Here is a 17,535-nt window from a genome sequence, read left to right as displayed (position 1 = left end):
AAACACACACACACACACACAGCAGATTTGCATTCAAAATTATCTCAAAATCAGTCATCTATTCCCATGTATTGTATTTGAGGGGATGTCCATGTTTAATAATATATTTGCAGTACAGGAGACATTAAAATCACGAGTACAGAATGTCTGTCTCTTTTTCCCGTGCCTGATTGTCCTGTTGATCCCACCAGAGACAGATTTCCTGAAAGAAAAAACAAAACATCTGTGTGATTCTTTATGCCCAGTCTGATACGGATCCCCCCCTGGGGGGGGTTTCAATGTGACGTCTCTGACTGGGGGGGCATGAAAGAAGAACTTTCATGAACCCGACAGGCCCCTCATGTCAAGTTTCAAACAAGCAGTCCTGTTATCACGCTGTGCCGGTGGGCCTTCGCATGGGGAAAGTAAAAGCTCTGGAATCCGCTCTAATGAACGCTTTAATGCTCCGTAAATGAAGTGAAATGAACCCAGAGGTCTTTTGAAAGGCAAAAGACCTTCAGAAAGATGGCGTCTGTCATCTAACCGCATCCCGACGCGCGCGGCAGCACGGCCGAGGATGCAAACGTCTTCTTTTTTAAATGAACTGTTCCCTTGAACTGACTTAAGCTTCTGTTTGTGCGTGAAGACCCTCGGGAGCTTGTTGAGGATGATATATGAAACGTTCTGTGACGTCATGACTCTTTTCGATGCCTCTGAGTCTGTGAAAAAAAAACTGTTGGGACCCAACATAATTTGTCTGTGCCTGTTTAGATAAGATTCACGCCTAAACCATACAGTAAATGTTCGCTTTTTTTCTGCCGGCTCCGAATTTGTTTTTGAGCCTAGAATGACCTTGCCGCTGTCCTTAGGGGACAGAAACAACCTCTAGAGAACCTCTAGAGTCTGCCAGGATGAGGTAAAAAAGAAGAAGAAGAAGGACATACTCAACAACTTAATTTGGCTTTGGAATTTATTCTTTACCATTACTTTATTTCTCAGATAGTTTGGTCAGAACGCTGTCATAGAAATGATATTTAATGTTGTTGTCTAGCTTCATACCTATGCGTTAAAAGTATTCCAGCGATTTGGGGTTGACCGGAGAGGCTCCGTCTGTCCTTCGTGAAAGAAAAGCCTCAGTCACTGCAGAATTTACAGCCGTGTGGACAGAAACGATCATGCCTCCCATAAATCTTTCTTTTCACTTGAAGACTTTTCATTTTAAAAAAAATGCAGCGTTGTTGACCCAAGCCTCATGTTTCTCTCATTTATTCACAGACCTTCCATTATGCAGGGACCCGTTCTATATCAGTGGGTTAAAAACAGGGACATTATTTCAGAAGGGGGAGGGGGAAAAAAATAGACTTCTTCGGGAGGCTTGCAATACCACTCCTGGTGGACACTTCTCTTTGGGTTATACGCACAAAACAGGAAACCGATCCGGCGAAGACGGCGGTGGATTTACGACAGAGGAGTCAAGTGCGACTGAACAAGGTCTATTCCCATCTGGGCCGGGAGCCACCGCGGCGGTTTGGATTTACGACGGGGACGACACAGCTGATTACTCTCGGTTCCTGAACGGGATTGGACATGGGCTGGTTTCCAGGGAGGTTTACTGTGTGTGTGTGTGTGTGTGTGTGTGTGTGTTTGTGTTTATGATACGACAAATTGAAACCCAGTAACCCACTTTTTGTTTGATTTGTTCCTCATCAGACCTCCGCGACCTCTAACGCGGACGTCTCCCGTGGACAAACACGACGGGTGACCTGATGCGTGATGCAAGCCGGAGGAATGAAAGAATGATTAAATAAATAACACACCCAGGGTTGATAAAAAAACACACACACAGGGTGACGCATGCCGTCTGTGGATTTGCTGTGACCCCCGTCAGCTGCCTGTCTTGTGGACTTTTTTTGTTATTCCTTTTGACAAATTTGTGGGCTCTGCGTTGTCCCGAGGCCAAATCCGGGACTCCGAGAGTTCAAATAGCGGCTACACACCGACTCAAGAGCCGACGTAACCCCTCCGACTCTGTCTGGAACTTGCTTCTGAATTATGCAAAGTGTCACCTTGTCCGACGCCACGTGAAGCGAGCCCTTTTCCTTTCTCGCCACCAAACCGGAATGAATGAAAGAAACGCTCTTGTTCTCGCCGTGAGGTCAAGTTAGGGTGGAAACGGCAAATAAGCTGAGCCAGATGTTTAAACCAGCATGAAACGAACACAATCAGTTATCGGACTGGAGCGCCGTTTAGCGATAGCATCGTGTGCTCCTTCGCCACAACGCAAACCGAGGTTTCAGACAAAGGGCAGACACGTACATGACTTGACATCAACTTGGAATAAGTGCAGGTTTCCCACAGCCCACTTGCCCCTCCCTTGGCCCGCTTTTAGGCCTTTGGGAGACGTATAGAGTCCATTCCTCTGAGCTGTTTGGATGAGACTTTGGGTGAAGGGGTTCCTCTGTGTGATTGATGAGCCATGGCCAATTAGAGGCTTAGCCGCTGGAGGCCCAGAAAGTCGCCCATGATCTCAGACATAAACATTGGAGGACTGACGATACCTGTTGCCCGTGGAAAGAGGGCAAGCCTCGATCCCGGCCAGCAGCAGCTGGGAAGGACAGCGGTCCTCCCTCTTGAGGTTTCGGATGCTTGAAGAACTCAAAAATGCCTTTAGAAAGGGAGTCTGGGTGGGTTTTAAAAGGGAGGAAGAGTCTGTCCCACATGAAAATTCCACAAGCGATGTCAGTATTCCAGCGTGGTGCCATCCCGCCGGGGCGGGGGTGGTGGATGACCAGCCCCGGCAGGAGGGCGCCAGCCAGGGTCTCATTAGACAAACTATGACAACAAGATGCTGCCCTTGAAAATCAATTAAAACCGGGGAGCGTCTCTGCATCTGTTTCTGCTTGGAGTTATGCAGCATGTCTGGGGAGGTTTTTTTTTTTTGTCCGGTCTGACCCCGCCGCCGTTCAGATGGTCATCCCTGTGGGATTAGCGATGACACTGAAGCCTCTGGGGCAGCGCCTGTAAATCAGAGCAGAAGAACCGAGGCGATGACAGGTCTGGGAGGCCCCCCCGGTATTTCAGTACGCCATTTATTGGGGTTTCTTTGGGGGAGGGAGTGACATTATATCTGGTTAGTGCGTTCCCCAGTGTGAAATGTAAAACTAGAGTTAAAAATGAATGCTAATAATGACACTTATTAACGCGACCAACATGCAAATCTTCAGTGAGCGAGCGAAATGACATGTAATCTGCTGCGTCATCACATTCATTTCCTTATATCTCACTTTTATTTATCTATTGTTCAAATAAAAACACATTAAAACCCTGAGAAATACTTAAATAAAAAATTACAAATAGAAATATTTTAAAGGAAAAATATTTCCCTCATATGTATATATATATTTTACGGTGAGTCCAAACATCTCCTGCATTCCGGCGTCGCCTTCCAGACATCAGCCTGTTTTTCACTCTGACAAACTGCACGTCTTCATCCGCACACAAAGCAAACCTTGACTCCTTTTGTCTCTTTGTTTCTCTCTGGAGAGAATGTTTACAGCCATTTCATGTTTTCAAGATGCGGTGAAAGCAGCGTGATAAAAGGCCCCCATGCCGAGACCACCACCAGAGCTAGGAAAACTGTAAAGAGCCCCTGAAAGAGCCCTTCAGGCCTCACAAACCCCTCCTATTGTTACTGAGCCATTCCGCTCCTTTAGTCCATCTGCTCTTCAGATTCTTTCTTTTGGTCCACCTTATGGACAGAAGGCATTAGAAGCATGTTTGGAGTGATGTGCAATTATCTAACCGAGTGCCATATGCCTTCTGGAAACCCTCAGCGATCGCATGTTTCACCTTTTAATAAACAAAATCAAATTATACAGTCAAAATGTACTAATGTTGTTCCATGGAATCATCCAGGGTCTACAGATTGACATACAAACATCTAACGGACCAACTAATAAGTTTGGTCATAGCACTGGAAAATGCATTTCTGTAGCCTCCATTTAAATTGTATAACAACACAATAAACCCCCTTTTCAGCACTTAAATTACAACCTTCCCCAAAGGAGGTTGCCCGGGTCAGTGCAGAATGAAATCTTGTAGAATATAGCGCGTAATGATTTTCTTCTGTAATATAGGCGCTCCTCCAGATCCGGGATGGCCTCGCGTGTCTCGTCGGCATTCATCAGTCCTCGCATCGCGATGGCACAAGAAGATTACGCCGTGTAATCTTAACGGGGAATGAGGAGCTGGCAGGGGAAAGGAGCGGAAGAGATAGATCAGGAGAATTGGATTGCAGTCGGATTGGAGTTCATTGGCAGCACCTGTGATTATGCAGAATATTTTCTTCATGGCTATTCATAAAACAAGTGGTACATGTAATTTGATTCTGCGTTTATTGGTAGGTGTCAATTCAAAAATTGGATTCCTTGAATTTAATAAGAAAATAAACAACAAGGAATAATTTTCATTTCTTCATAATGAGTTTATGCTTCACAATCAGAGCAGGAAAATAATCATCCTTCCGGCTTAGTAAAATGTTATTGTTGCAGGAAATGAAAAACTGCACCGAAGATGATCATGCACATAAATAACAAGCCAAATAGCAGGGCTGGGCAGAGGATGCACAAGGGCGGGAGGCAAAGGCCAGACATATAAAATTCAAGTTAAAAATAATCCCGTGTTCACCTCAGATTTATTGGTCAGTTGAATTAGAATCCAGGTGGCGTTTCGTGCAAATAAACGCACTGTTTTAATGTCGCTGTAGTAAAGGTAGGTCTCCAGTTGTTTAAAAAAATCTATCAAATTATTTATTTCCCTTTGAAACTAATAGGCTCTCAAATTACTTAAATGCTGGTGCTGTTTGTAGAATTAGGAAAAGCAACCGTTTTATCCGGTGGGAGTCACATTCTCTGAATAATAAAAAACAAACCAAAGAAGGTAAATGGAGTCATCATGAAAATTATTCATGGTGCCTTTTAAAATCGTCTCAAATGGAAAAACAGACCTCTGAACATTAATTCAGTGTCATAAAGCGTCAAAAACGTGAATGAAAGCATTGATATATTGATCTACACTACAATGTCATTATTGTATTCATTACTTATTTAGATTATATTATTTACTGATACTTTGTCTTTTTTCTTTTTTTACTATATTTCTCTAAAAATCTAAATTAAATTTTACCTGATTATAGATGTAATCATAGTATATTTGTTATATTATTATAACAAATATACGGTGTCAGTGAATATTATTTTGAAGGTACTTCCTCTTTTGTGTGACGCACCACGCACAGCAGAGCGCGAGCCAACGCATATGAGTGTGTGCCCCGGAAGTGTCTCTGACGAATTCGCGAGGTCACAATGGAGTCGCGCAGTGTGTGAAAGGCTCGGAACGAGAGCCGGTTTCATGGTTGGAGAACATGTATAAATCGCCATGTAGCAGACTCTCAGGTAACTGAACGGGAAACGGCGACGTTTCGTTTAAATGCCGCGCAGCGTTTACGTAAAACGACCTCTGTAACTAGGGAGGGAGCTAACTGAGTAGCTTAGCGTAGCCGGCTTGTTTGGTAAGAAGCTAGCTGTGACCTTAGGTGGGAGTCACCCGCATATTTAGAGGCTCGAATTAGTAACTTGCTGCCGGATTAAAATTGACGATAATCTGCATTATTGTTAATGTCAGAGAACATGAAAAGAGAAAGAAGAAGCATGTAAATTGTGACTTATAACATGTCGACTCATAATAACAGCACCTCTTTCCTCATTTTGCTTTCTTCTGACTTACTGGGGGAATTCTCGCCGAACGAAGCCTTACGTATGTAAATATATTGTCTGATAGAATACCAAAATGAGCATGAAGATGAATTAGCACAGCTCAAAATGCTCTAAAACGCAGCTTAAGACCTCTGTGTAATAAAGATTTATTGGTCCTAGATGTGCAGCAACGTTATTTAATTCTAGTTAAATGCATTTATTACATGAACAAGCGATTCAGTGACTGATCGTGCCTCAATTACCCCAAACAAGTCTTTCTAATCTGCAGGATTGAATCTAATGGCCACGTAACCACTTTGTGCATTTCCTCCAGGTTTGGTCGGTGCGACCGTAAAGCAGAAATCGGTTCAACATGCTTCTCTACGTAATCAGACTGCTCGCGGTTTGATTCAGCTACACAGGAGAGATCCTTCGACCTGGCTGACCTACCAGCGTCTCAACTTCTTGAAACGCCAGGTATCGGTTGCCTTAGCCTGTATTTACTTGTTTGTAATTGAACCCATTTTCTTTATTTTCTTTTTTTACATGCCCATGATGACTTTTGTTGCCATAAATGTAAATCACCCTACGGACTTGTTTTGCTTACAGTACGTGACGAAGAGGAGCGGTGAGCTTCACCAACGTGCCGTCCCAAAGCGGGCTCCTGCCGTGACCGTTGGGGAAGAGCGAGATGACGGTGTTCAAAGACGGTTGCAGAGAATACCAACTATTGATCCTGCTTCGCAGCCAGACGGCGGGACCGGGGAGGCTCAGCCTGAAATATCCGCCTTGAAGCCACATGCAGACGATGCATCAGTGCAAAACTGTTCAATGCCAAATGTGGATTCTAATGAGGCTCCTCATGTCCAAGTGGAGACGGATGAAGCGAAGCAGGCGCGTCTCGACCGGCAATGGAGACATCTGGAGTTTAATGTTGCCGACTTGCCTGATATCTACTCCAGGCTGGCCAAAATCAAACTCACAGGTGTGTACAAAGTACACTGTACAGCCTTGTTTTTTTTCATATAATATGAGCTATTCTCAGATAAGAGACGATACAAAGATCTCGTGAAATTCCTCCTCTGCAGTCAATAGATGATGAAAATAATCTACACATTATCATTAGATTATCTAAAAACATGCTAGAAGGCCTCTGTTTCACATCCGCATACTCTGTTATGAAGTGTAGGAGGGCTTGTGTGTGTCTTTTATGGAGGAGCATCTCTGGACAATGATTCTCTGGAGTCTCGTTGTTGCTGTCCAAAGTTCATTGAGAAGGCGCCGTCATGTCTTTTGTCACCAGTTTATTGACCCCACAGAGATCGGCGACGTTAAAGATCTTTATAGTAGTATCAGATTAGGATCATTTTCTCACGCTCAAGCAAGGAAAACTGTACCATAGATACAATATATATATATATACAATCGAGGTTTGTATTGATCCTCCTCTGATTTCAGCGTTGGTGGTCATAACTTCAGCAGCCGGTTTCGCGATGGCGCCGGTGGCCTTTGACCCCGTCGGCTTCGTCGCGCTGTCTCTGGGAACGGGCCTTGCCTCTTGTGCCGCCAATACAATCAACCAGGTCAGTTCTCGCCACAATGTCAGTAGGACTCGTGAAGAGTTAATTCCTACTTTGCGTGCACCGGCTCGTTGTTGGACACACGCAATTTGTGTGTTCTAGAAAGTTCTCGGGCTCCCAGCACGTCCTTTTAGGTCCAGTCTGCATTCCTCTGCTGCTGCACGTCTCAAACATGCTCTGAGCAAACTGTAATGCTGTTATTATTCCCCCGCTGAAAGCTTTCTTCAAAGCTATAAACAAAAGAGACACTTAAAATGGCTGCAATAAGCGCAGCGTCCGTCTGCCGGCGCTGACGCTGTGCGTAGGAATTTGCCCCGCGACTCGAGAATGTTAGTTTAACGGGTGACCTCGCCATCGGCCTGAGATTGAACTCGCTCAGCGGTGGCTTTGGCCTGTAATTTCGCTATTGATTGCACCTCGCGTTACTGCCCTTTTGAGGCCAATCCCGTCTGCCCGCCTCCCATGCCATCAAGGGCAGCATTCCGGCTGCTGTCTGTGAGAATGAAGTGAACTTGGGGCGTTGACGCGAGCGGGTGTGGAGATATGTGGGTGTCGCTGTGGGGAAACGGTGCTTTGTGAACGCAGCTTGTTGCGTGTTTTATTGAGTTTCCCCCCCCCCCAAGTCATTTGAGGATACTTGTTGATCTGAATGCTGGCTGTCATGATGAGGCGTGAACTTCAATGTCGGTGGTTTACGGTCTCCCGCTGTTAGTCTGGTATGAAAAGTATTGTCATTCTGCTTCCGATGTTGTTGCCGGTGCTGTTTTCTTTGGCGTGCGGTGTCGTTTTCTTCACTGTAATTACACACACAGAAGCACAAGGCATGTCATGTGTGACATGTAATTGCACGTCGGGCTGCGACAATGAGGGTGCTCTGCGATAGGCCGACACGCCAAGGACACGCCCATCCTTACCTGTGTGAAAGAGCTCAACGCTCCGGCCATCCGTTTGGTCTGTGTAAAGGAACATTCTCTAACGTTCGGATCTGCTGCCAGGTTATTGTTGGTTTCCTTTAATTACTTCCCTCTTTCATCTTGGAAAAACGGCTGTGTCTCCGTCGGTGACGCTTCGTTCTGTACGAAAAGTCAAATCAAAAGCGTGTCGAACGAGTAAAAAGCAGAGAGCGGAGATAATTATCAATGGATTCCGCTGCTTGTCTCTAATCTCTTAATGCGCTGCGTCTGAAGAGGACGCAAGTATGCGACCACACAACTGCCAAATTACCGCGAGGAAAGAAGAAAATGCCTTGAGGGAGACCAAAATGCTTCAGCCAGACCGTTTTAGAGGACCTGTCAGAACCCGGGGCTGCTCTTTGTCCCGATGGGAAGCGCCCGCGGGGCAAACAGAAACTGTTGTGGTTTCCCTTTTAAAGTGTTACTCTATTTGGGGAAATTGATGGAAGGGTGTAAGCGCTCGGAGTCACGTAACGACAATGTTTTATTGTCTACTTTCTCACCATAGTAAAAACAAATAATCCAAAACATTCCGCCGAGAGAAAAGTGAATGTTATTCATTATTTGAATTTATATTATCAATTATAAAGCCTGTCTGGAGTTCTTTACTCTAAAGAAAACGTATTTCTTAAACAGCGGGGTCCAACTGCTGGTTAGCATTAGCTAAAAAAAAAGGAGCTGGTCTAGGGTTCAGGGCGAGAGCCCCCCCCCCCCCCCACGCCAGGCCCAGCCTACACAGGTGCTCCAGCCGTCGTCACCACCGTCTGACTGCTGCTTCAGCTAATTGGATAATTGGGTCTGATGGAGCCTTAAAGAAAGCCCCCCCCCCCCCCCCCGGGGAGTCTGAGCGCCCCCGGCAGTGTGAAGCAGCCTTCATACGGCTCTTCGGCTGTCGGGTAAGGACCGCCTGGCTGTTTTGACAGCGGCTGCAGTCCGAGTCGCACCGCGTCAGCTCGTGTGCTTGTTTTGAGGGAAACTCAATCCGGCTTGTTTCGCCGCCGCCTCGTGTTGTTTCTGCTTTCGTGACCACGACACAGTTTTCTCTTGTGTGCGCCTCCCCCGAGGTGAGCCGTCTGAGGCTGGCATGCACAAGCAAGCCCCCCCCTCCCCCCCCCAGCACATCAACTCTGCCACTCGTCCTGTGCAGGCATGCATTATTTACCCGCCTGTGTGTGGGTGCATGACTGAACATGGAGGCGGGTGGCGCGGCCGCTCGTGCTGCAGCTACGCAGTGATTCCATCTGTGCTTTGTGCAAGACGTAAAGATATCTCCAACTTTTTTTTCTGAGGTTGTAAACGAGACCAAATGTTTAGAGAACCTTTTTTTTTTAAAAACGGCCGAACATTGTGGGCCCGTGATTGGATAGGAAGCTACGGCGTCGCACGCTCGAAGCGTCCGCGACGACGCCAGTGTGTCGTCGAGACGCGGTGGCGTGGTGGGCGGTGGACCTCCGGCTGAGCCCCCCTACACTTAAATTTTCCGACTTCGGGCTCCTATCTTTGTCGCCCGGGGTTCCTCAAAACCTCGGACCTCTCGAGATGATCGTTAGCTGTAACGGGAACCCGTCGCTGCCGAAACCCCGCCGACCACTGTGCTGTTCAAGGACAATGAAAACCCTTCACCACCAGAACCGTGTCTGTTCCAGAGACAGAAGATCCGGGTTCAAAAAAGTCTGTGGAGATTACCTCCACAGACTTTTTGAAGCGTCTTTTCTTTTTGCTCGAGACGAGTCGTGTACTTTTACTATGACCGTGTATTTATGGACGAACCATGTTTGTTTCCTGCGTTGAACGCCAATGAGAACTGTCGGCTTCGTTTAAGCAGCCGTGTGAACGTGTATAATCTGTGAGGATTATGTCGTGGGCATATTTAACAAAAACAATCAGATCCCTTTCATGCCTCGGGTTTCCAACAAAGGAGCAAACTGATCTTTGACATCTATTACTTTGAGCACTTTGTTTTAATCATGCCCACCAAGCTGTCGCTCTGCAGCCGGGAGAGAAGGGATGGAAAGTCTTTTTCTTTTCTTTTTTTTTATTATTGCCTATCAAGATGGAACAGAGTCTCCATGGGCAATCTTTTCAGTTCTGATTGAAATGAATATTTAACCAGACAGAGCTGTTAAATAGTTAATTTCTTTCAAGGCTTTTGTCTTTGTCAACACCGGGGTGCCGTTCCATTTCACACTGTACAAATGGATCTCCTGCAGCCCAGAAGGGAGGCAGATGCTTTCCTCTAATAAAGTCGTGAAGGGTAAATCCATCTATTGTATACCCCCAAGATGACGCCCCGAGGGGAAACGTGATCAAATACTGTTGCCAGGCAGCCATCTTCCACCATAAATGGATCTTAATCATCTGGCTTCTGCTGATTTCTTAAATTTGTGATTTATTTCTGCTTTTAATTTGCCTTTCCTTTGAGGAAAATTAGCATAAAACAGCAAATTTATTCACCAAATTGTTTCACTTCAATCTCTACGCAGAGTGTGCGACATAGAAATTGTCCCGGTTCTGATGTTGTTTGAGGATTTCAAAAATCAGCTAGTCTGCGATCGAACCGTGGACGCTGTCCTGGCATTTCGATCTTCTTGGGCGGATCGGAAGCGTGGAAATGTGCCCGGACGGTCTTATTGGAGTCAAATCCAGTGGCGATGTCTCCGCTGCAGCAGCTGTCCAAGTACTCGAAGGGTGTGTTGACTCAGCGCGGCGATCCGACTGATGTGAATCCTTGAAATACCAGCTAACCTCGTTCAGTCGGTGAAACGGGCGGCATCAAGCCCAACGGAGAGGAGCTCTTGAAATATCAGCGAGAGGTAGGAGTGAGGCGTCTCTTGGGAGCCGCCGTCACCCGGGGGAGGGGGGGGGGGGACGCCAGTGACTGATGGGCAGGTGGAGCCCCTCCCAAAACACACCTCCCCGATTAGCCTTTGGATTCTGACAAAACACTGATTACAGGCTTCAGTGCCCGACAAGGCAGGAGTGAGACACCATTGAGGCTCGAGTCAGAGGGAGGTCGACGCCCACCTCAGTGCTATGTGGCGGCGGTGAACGCCTCGCGCTCATGAAAGCCGAGGGAACGTTGGTCCACCGACGAAGGCCTTCCGCTTCTTTCGGAGGCGTCGTCGGCGTTGAGTTTGGACCCGTTTCAAACATGAAGCCCGATGAATCCGGACCCCCCCCCCCCCCCCCCCCCCAATCTGGAGGTACCTTAGCCAAAGGCGAGCAGGAACACCCTTTGTAACGCTGCAGTCCGTGGATAATTGACAAAAGCGGCCCCGTTTATGGCGTTCCTGCGAGCATGCCCCGAGTGCTGATTTGATTCAAACCAAGAAGCTTTCAGGACGAGTGTTCTCGCCGGAAAATTAAAACGGTTACCAGCATAGATCGAGGTTTTCGTTAAAAGCCGGGCGTGTCTCGGTTTCTGCAGATCCGGTGCATGTGTGCACGTATTCCCGTCTCCTCTGTACGGAGCACCAGGAGATCACGGCGGCGTAGGAAAGCGATGCATCGACCGTCATTACTTTATCCCGCTGCAGGCCTCAATCGCTGTTTTCACTCAATACCGGCGCTCACCTGCAAGCTAGCTGCTGAAATATCACTCCATGACAGTTGAAATGTAGGTGCGGCTGCATAATGTCACCCTGCTTTGAAAAGGCGTCTGTCATCGGGGGGGGGGGGGGGGGTGTTGCTTTACCCGTTCCGAAACGTCGCCATCGCCATTTGCTGCAGGACAAGTCTGCGTAGCCGCATCCGTCCTCCGCGCCATTATCCGTCTGCCCGCGTGCCTCCGACACGAGTGGCATGAAAACACACACAAAGGCCTTGGAGCTCAACAGGCGTTTTATTCGGGACGCCATTAATCACCACTCGTCACTCATTCAAGCAGACGGAAGTAACCGCTGCCGTGCGCCCATTCATTTTGCACCCACAGAGCTGTAATCAGCCTGAGAATGATAACGTGCGCCCGTGGCACCCGTATATGTGTGTGTGTGTGTGTTCGGTCGCCTGCCTTTTATCCGTGTGCTTCTCTCATAGTAATTGCTCTTTAAGAGAATGGGTGGGCAGGCGAAGAGTGGCTCCAATTTCACAAGCCCACAATTTTTTAATGACACTTTGCCGCTTTGAAATTGCCGTCTTTGTTTAAAGCCTCGGTTGCAGCCGTCGTGCCGTCGACAAAAAAGACTCGTCGAGTGAAGTCTGACGAGACAATGAAAATAGAAACTAGTTTCCACTTGAACTAAATCAATCGGGGAAAATAGAAACTTTGCCTTTTTGTGCCACGATTGTGAAAGAAGGAGGAGGAGGAGGACAGACTCTTAACAGGAACGTCCCCCCCCCCCGTCCCCCCGAGCATCGCGTCTATCAGCAGTTGCTCAGTCGTCATCCTGGTGTTTCTCGCTTTGTCCTTGAACCAAACTGAGCTGCGCCGTTTCAACTGGACCTGCATGTGTGTTATCATAAGTCTAGTTTACACAACATGCTGACAAGAAGAAAGGGAGCGGGAACAATGGCGTTGATTGAAGAAGGTAAAGCCCGTCTCACTCTGTGGCGGTCTTCGTTGGATCGGCAGGATATCTTCCGAGGACGAGCGGGCCTTGAAGTTCTAAACTTTCTCCGGGGTCTTCGGGACCGGCCGTATCAGCCGACACCCGTCTCGGCCTCGCTGTGGTCGGACGCAGCTGCGCTGGAAAGATCTAAACACTCGCATTCTCTCAGACGTACGACGCAGTCAGGCCTCGCCCGGCGTGTTGAGAGCCTTTCGGTCTTTCTCATGTCAGTCACACTCACACAGTCCTTTGCAAATGCCCGTCGATGGCGGAAGGGACTGTTTATTTCTCTCTAAACAAACGACCACACAGCCAGCGAGGTTCTACTCGCTCGCCGTTCGCTGATGCTTTCCCACAGTATTTGAGGCCGAGTAGAAAGCACTTGTGTGTGTGTGTGTGTGTGTGTGTGCGCGTGCGCGTGCCCTGTTTAATGGTGGTCAGGAACCGCAGTGAAATGCCCTCATTAGCGTGACCGTTAACGTAGCAGACGCAGACTGGAGATACGGGCCAGCCAACACTCCAATGCAGGAATTTGTCTTGTTTACTCAGTGGATGTTTTACAGCGGCGTGAAAACGGATGCGTCTGCAAGAATCCAGCTGCGACTGACGCCGGCGTGCAAATGAAGATTGATTCACTTTTTTTTGTTTTTTTTGTTCAGAGGGATCATTTATTAAAGCGGCAAATATATAAGGCAGGGTCGCGGTTCACGCGATGTGGGGGGGAGGAAAGAATTCTGTCTTTTTCCGATCGAGGATCTTCTCCGTGAAGGTTCGTCTTAAAATCCGAGTCCTCCCTCGAGCTAGGAGGCGCTGTTTCCCGGTCTGAACAGAACCTCAAGAAGAACGCCGTGCCAGATGAAATGCTACCAGTGGCTCTGCAGGCCGCTGGAAAGAGAAACGGGTTTGGTTTGCAGCTGAAAGCGGGATGAGACATTGGCGGGACGGCGAGCAGGAGGAGAAGTCGTAGCTCGGACGAGTTTCCGTGCCGCTAAGGCCGAAGCTCGGCGCCGTCGGGTTTTCACACGCGCAGATCAAACTGTTTATTCTCGCTTGTCATCGCACCAAGCGTTCGTTTCATCGCGTCAACAGAGGACGAGAAACGCAAGAAACATCTGCGGCCTGTCCAGATGCAGTTTTTTTTTTTTTTTTTTCCTCTTTCACCTCCAAATATTTTCTCACTTACAGAAACTAAACGTTTATAATGCTTAAAGTTTTACAACCAGCTCTCTTCTCTGGAGTGCAACCGGTTCTTCCGGGTGTAAATCAAGAGATCATAAATAACATTTATGTAGCTGAACTGAGCTCTGTGTTGTGACTGGTTCATGGCTGCGCGCCACGTCTGTTGTGTTCCAGTCATGTCCTTTCATGCGACTTCAAAAAAAAAACATGGCGAGCGTCTGCCAGAACCATTAAATCCACTTCTGAGGGGAGCTTTAATCCACGTAGATCTTCGGCTGCTTGTTTCGTCGAGCGGGTTGATCAGAGACGGTTCACAGTTTGGCGTCGAAGGCCGCTTTGAGAGCTCTCACGCATCAGAGCGCGCCGCCCGGATCTGCCGCGCGGCTCCAGCGGGACCAACAGGTGACATCTGGCTCAGGCCTGCGCCTGTGTCCCAGCGGAGCCGGGGATGTTTTTCTGTGATCCGGGTCCGTACAGCTGCTCGGGCCGCGTGGTTCTAAGCCGGTCTTTTAAGGCGTACGCTTTCAACAAAATGGCGTTTACTCGCCGTGTCGTGTCTAAAATGCACGACGGAGAGGACCGCACAGCGCCGGGTGAAAATGGCGCTGTACCTGGACCGGTCCGCACGGACCCGGGTCGACTGCGATCCGCGGGCCAAAGGCCGAACGGGAGAGCTGGGAACTTTCTTTGGGACGCATTCCAGAGTTCACTTTCAAGATTGTGGGTGCTGGAAGGGTTTTAGATATCGGGGAGATATCGATAATGCTAATGCTAATTATTGCTTCGACTTTATAATCCTTTATACTTCAATACCAAACGTGTGTGAAATTAAAAGCCGTGTTTTCCACCAGGATCTTTGTTTGTTTGTTGTAAATCTTGGAAGTGGAAAAGAAAAACGGATTATCTGTTTGTTAGACGTATTCCAGGAGCGATGGCTCTTAATGCCGTCTGTCCGAAGTACTTTATCAGTTCTCTTTATTACTCGGATGCTCTTATGCTGTCCATGTGCTGGCTGTACACAGCCACACACACACACACACACACAGATTAGCCAGTTCCTGCATTTAAGCACCGCATGTGTTTGCATTTTAGTCACACATTGATAATCTCATGGGAGCACTTTGAAGCAAACTCGTCCAGAGCAGGAGCCGAAGTACTTCTTCACATATTTGTATCCCAGAACAACAACACCTCCTCCTCCTCCTGCTCCTGCTCCTCCCACCCAACAGCTACGGCCTCCACCTTCCACCTCCGTTCCATTAATTCTCTGCAGGGTGAGCGTTTAGCTCGGAGGGCGTCTCTCCCCTCGCAGTTCCTCTCCAGGATAACGCCGACGTTATCGAAACGTTTCTAGATGTCCTGAAGCTTCTAAATCTTTCTCAGCTCTCGCAACGCTACAGTGCATTTCTTCCTCCCAGTAACCCCCCCCCCCCCCCCCCCCGTTTGTTCTGCCTCTGCAGTACTTCGAGGTTCCCTTCGACTCCAACATGAACCGCACGAAGAACCGCCCACTCGTCAGAGGACAGATCAGGTACGGTTGTTCCGCTTTTAAAGATCGGGAATCGAGGGTGAAGTTTTTAATCATTTAACAAAATGACCTCCGGTCCCGTTGGACTCCCGTTAGAGCTTTCAGTCGCGCCTCCCCCGTCAGCGCCGCTGTGTCGGACTGTAAGCGGAGGACAGTAAACCCACCTCAGGCCCCCGGCGGAGCCCGCCCACTGCCTGCAAGCCCCTATCCGGCCTGCGTGGCCCCCGCCCTCAGCCCACATTAAACACACCTAACGCCACTAATCACATTAATGCCCCGCTCGCCCGCACTACCAAAATAAAAGCCCCCGGCTGGCTGTCTTTAAAGCTCTGCGTTTGGTCAACGTTTTAACCCCCCGCCCCCCTCCTTAATTTATGGCGCATTTACTCGTGAATTTGAACCAGACCTCGCCGCCGCTGCTTTCAATTAAAGATCAGGGGAATGCGGAGGAGGAGGAAGTCCTAGGCTCCGCCTCCGTGGTTTCCTTCACACGTGTCCTTCATGTCGCAGCGCCGCTTAAATTCCTGACAAACTCTTATCAGATGAGCTTCCTGTTTTAACATGGCTGCTGTGTGTGAGTGTGTGTGTGTGTGTGTGTGAGTCCACCGCCATCATCGTCTTCGTGGCGGTGGCCTTGAGTTTGAATTTAAACCCCGCCCCGTGTCTATTTGCTTCCTCGTTCTCCCTAAAGCCCCCTCCACGCCGTGACCTTTGCCCTGGCCTGCGGCGTTCCCGGCGTCGCCCTGCTCTCGCTGGCGGCGAACCCCTTGACGGGCTTCCTCGGCGCCCTGAACGTCTTCCTCTACACTTGCTGCTACACGCCGCTGAAGAGGCTCAGCATCACCAACACCTGGGTGGGAGCGGTGGTGGGCGCCATCCCCCCCGTGATGGGGTGGACGGCCGCCACGGGGTGTCTGGACCCAGGTACGATGGGTGGGGGGGGGTGCATTGAGCGGACTCGCACCGCTCTACTGAAACGGTTTATCCCCCCCCCCCCCCCAGGTGCCTTGCTGCTGGGCGGCTTCCTGTACAGCTGGCAGTTCCCCCACTTCAACTCGCTCAGCTGGAACCTGAGGGAGGACTACTCCCGCGGCGGCTACCGCATGATGTCGGTCACCCACCCGGGGATGTGTCGGCGGGTGGCCCTGCGCCACAGCGCCGGCCTCATCGGCCTGGCGACCTTGGCGCCCCCCCTGGACGTCACCACCTGGACCTTCCCCGTCATCTCCCTCCCCATCAACGCGTACATCGCCTACCTGGCCTACCGCTTCTACCGCCGGGGGGACCGCAGCAGCGCGCGGAGCCTCTTCCTGTGCAGCCTCTGGCACCTCCCCATGCTGCTGCTGCTGGCCCTGACCTGCAAGAAGCCCCGGCGGGACGCGGCGGATCCGGATCCCGGGTCATTGGTTTCTTAGACGCCGCCCGAGCGGCTCCAGGACCTCAGAGACCAGGATTTCTTTTTCCTGTGCGTTGAACGCGCTGCTCGGCCCGGTGACGAGCAGAAGAGCACCGAACGCGGTGTCGTAAGCGCTTCCTGTGTTCCGTATATACGCTGTGTTTTACAAGGACTTAAGTACAGCGTCTCATACAGCGTAAATGTCGCAAAAACGGGGACTGGAAACGGCGAGATGTCACGGTGCCCCCCCCCCACCCAGCACCACAAGGGCAAAATGTTCTCTGACATTAAACGCCTCGTGAGTGTGATCTTGTGTTTTTTGGTGTCATTTGCTTCTTCTCCACTTTTAAACTCCGTTTAAATGTCGAAAATTGGGCCTTGTCGGCCACGCGAACCATCTCTCCGGTAAGCTTTGCTAAACAGGCCACCTCTCCACCTGTCAGTCAGCCTGCCCCCCCCCACTCCTAGTTTTCGGTATTTGGTTACAGGTCCATCACCGCAGAGACAGGCGTCCCCTTCCCGCCGCTGCCATCCTTCCTCCATAAAAGGGGGATTTAGCCAAGGCCGGGGGAGACCTGAAACGGGCTCGCCGTCCTCGTAAAGTGTCTGACCGGATGCAG

General features: G+C 49.3%; 1 protein-coding gene across 1 annotated transcript; it reads left to right on the top strand.

The window, feature by feature from the left end:
- The first annotated feature begins 5,342 nt into the window (after positions 1-5,342).
- Positions 5,343-17,212, top strand: cox10 (cytochrome c oxidase assembly factor heme A:farnesyltransferase COX10). Its single transcript, XM_068754559.1, has 7 exons — positions 5,343-5,432; positions 6,067-6,209; positions 6,342-6,717; positions 7,191-7,315; positions 15,452-15,522; positions 16,211-16,443; positions 16,522-17,212. Exons 1-7 carry the CDS (start codon positions 5,402-5,404, stop codon positions 16,932-16,934), a joined length of 1,392 nt encoding a protein of 463 aa, XP_068610660.1. The 5' UTR covers positions 5,343-5,401; the 3' UTR covers positions 16,935-17,212.
- The last annotated feature ends 323 nt before the right edge of the window (positions 17,213-17,535 follow it).

The sequence above is a fragment of the Brachionichthys hirsutus genome, chromosome 21, assembly GCF_040956055.1.
Source record: "Brachionichthys hirsutus isolate HB-005 chromosome 21, CSIRO-AGI_Bhir_v1, whole genome shotgun sequence".
NCBI lineage: Eukaryota > Metazoa > Chordata > Actinopteri > Lophiiformes > Brachionichthyidae > Brachionichthys > Brachionichthys hirsutus.
This window is presented reverse-complemented; position numbering and strand designations above follow the sequence as displayed.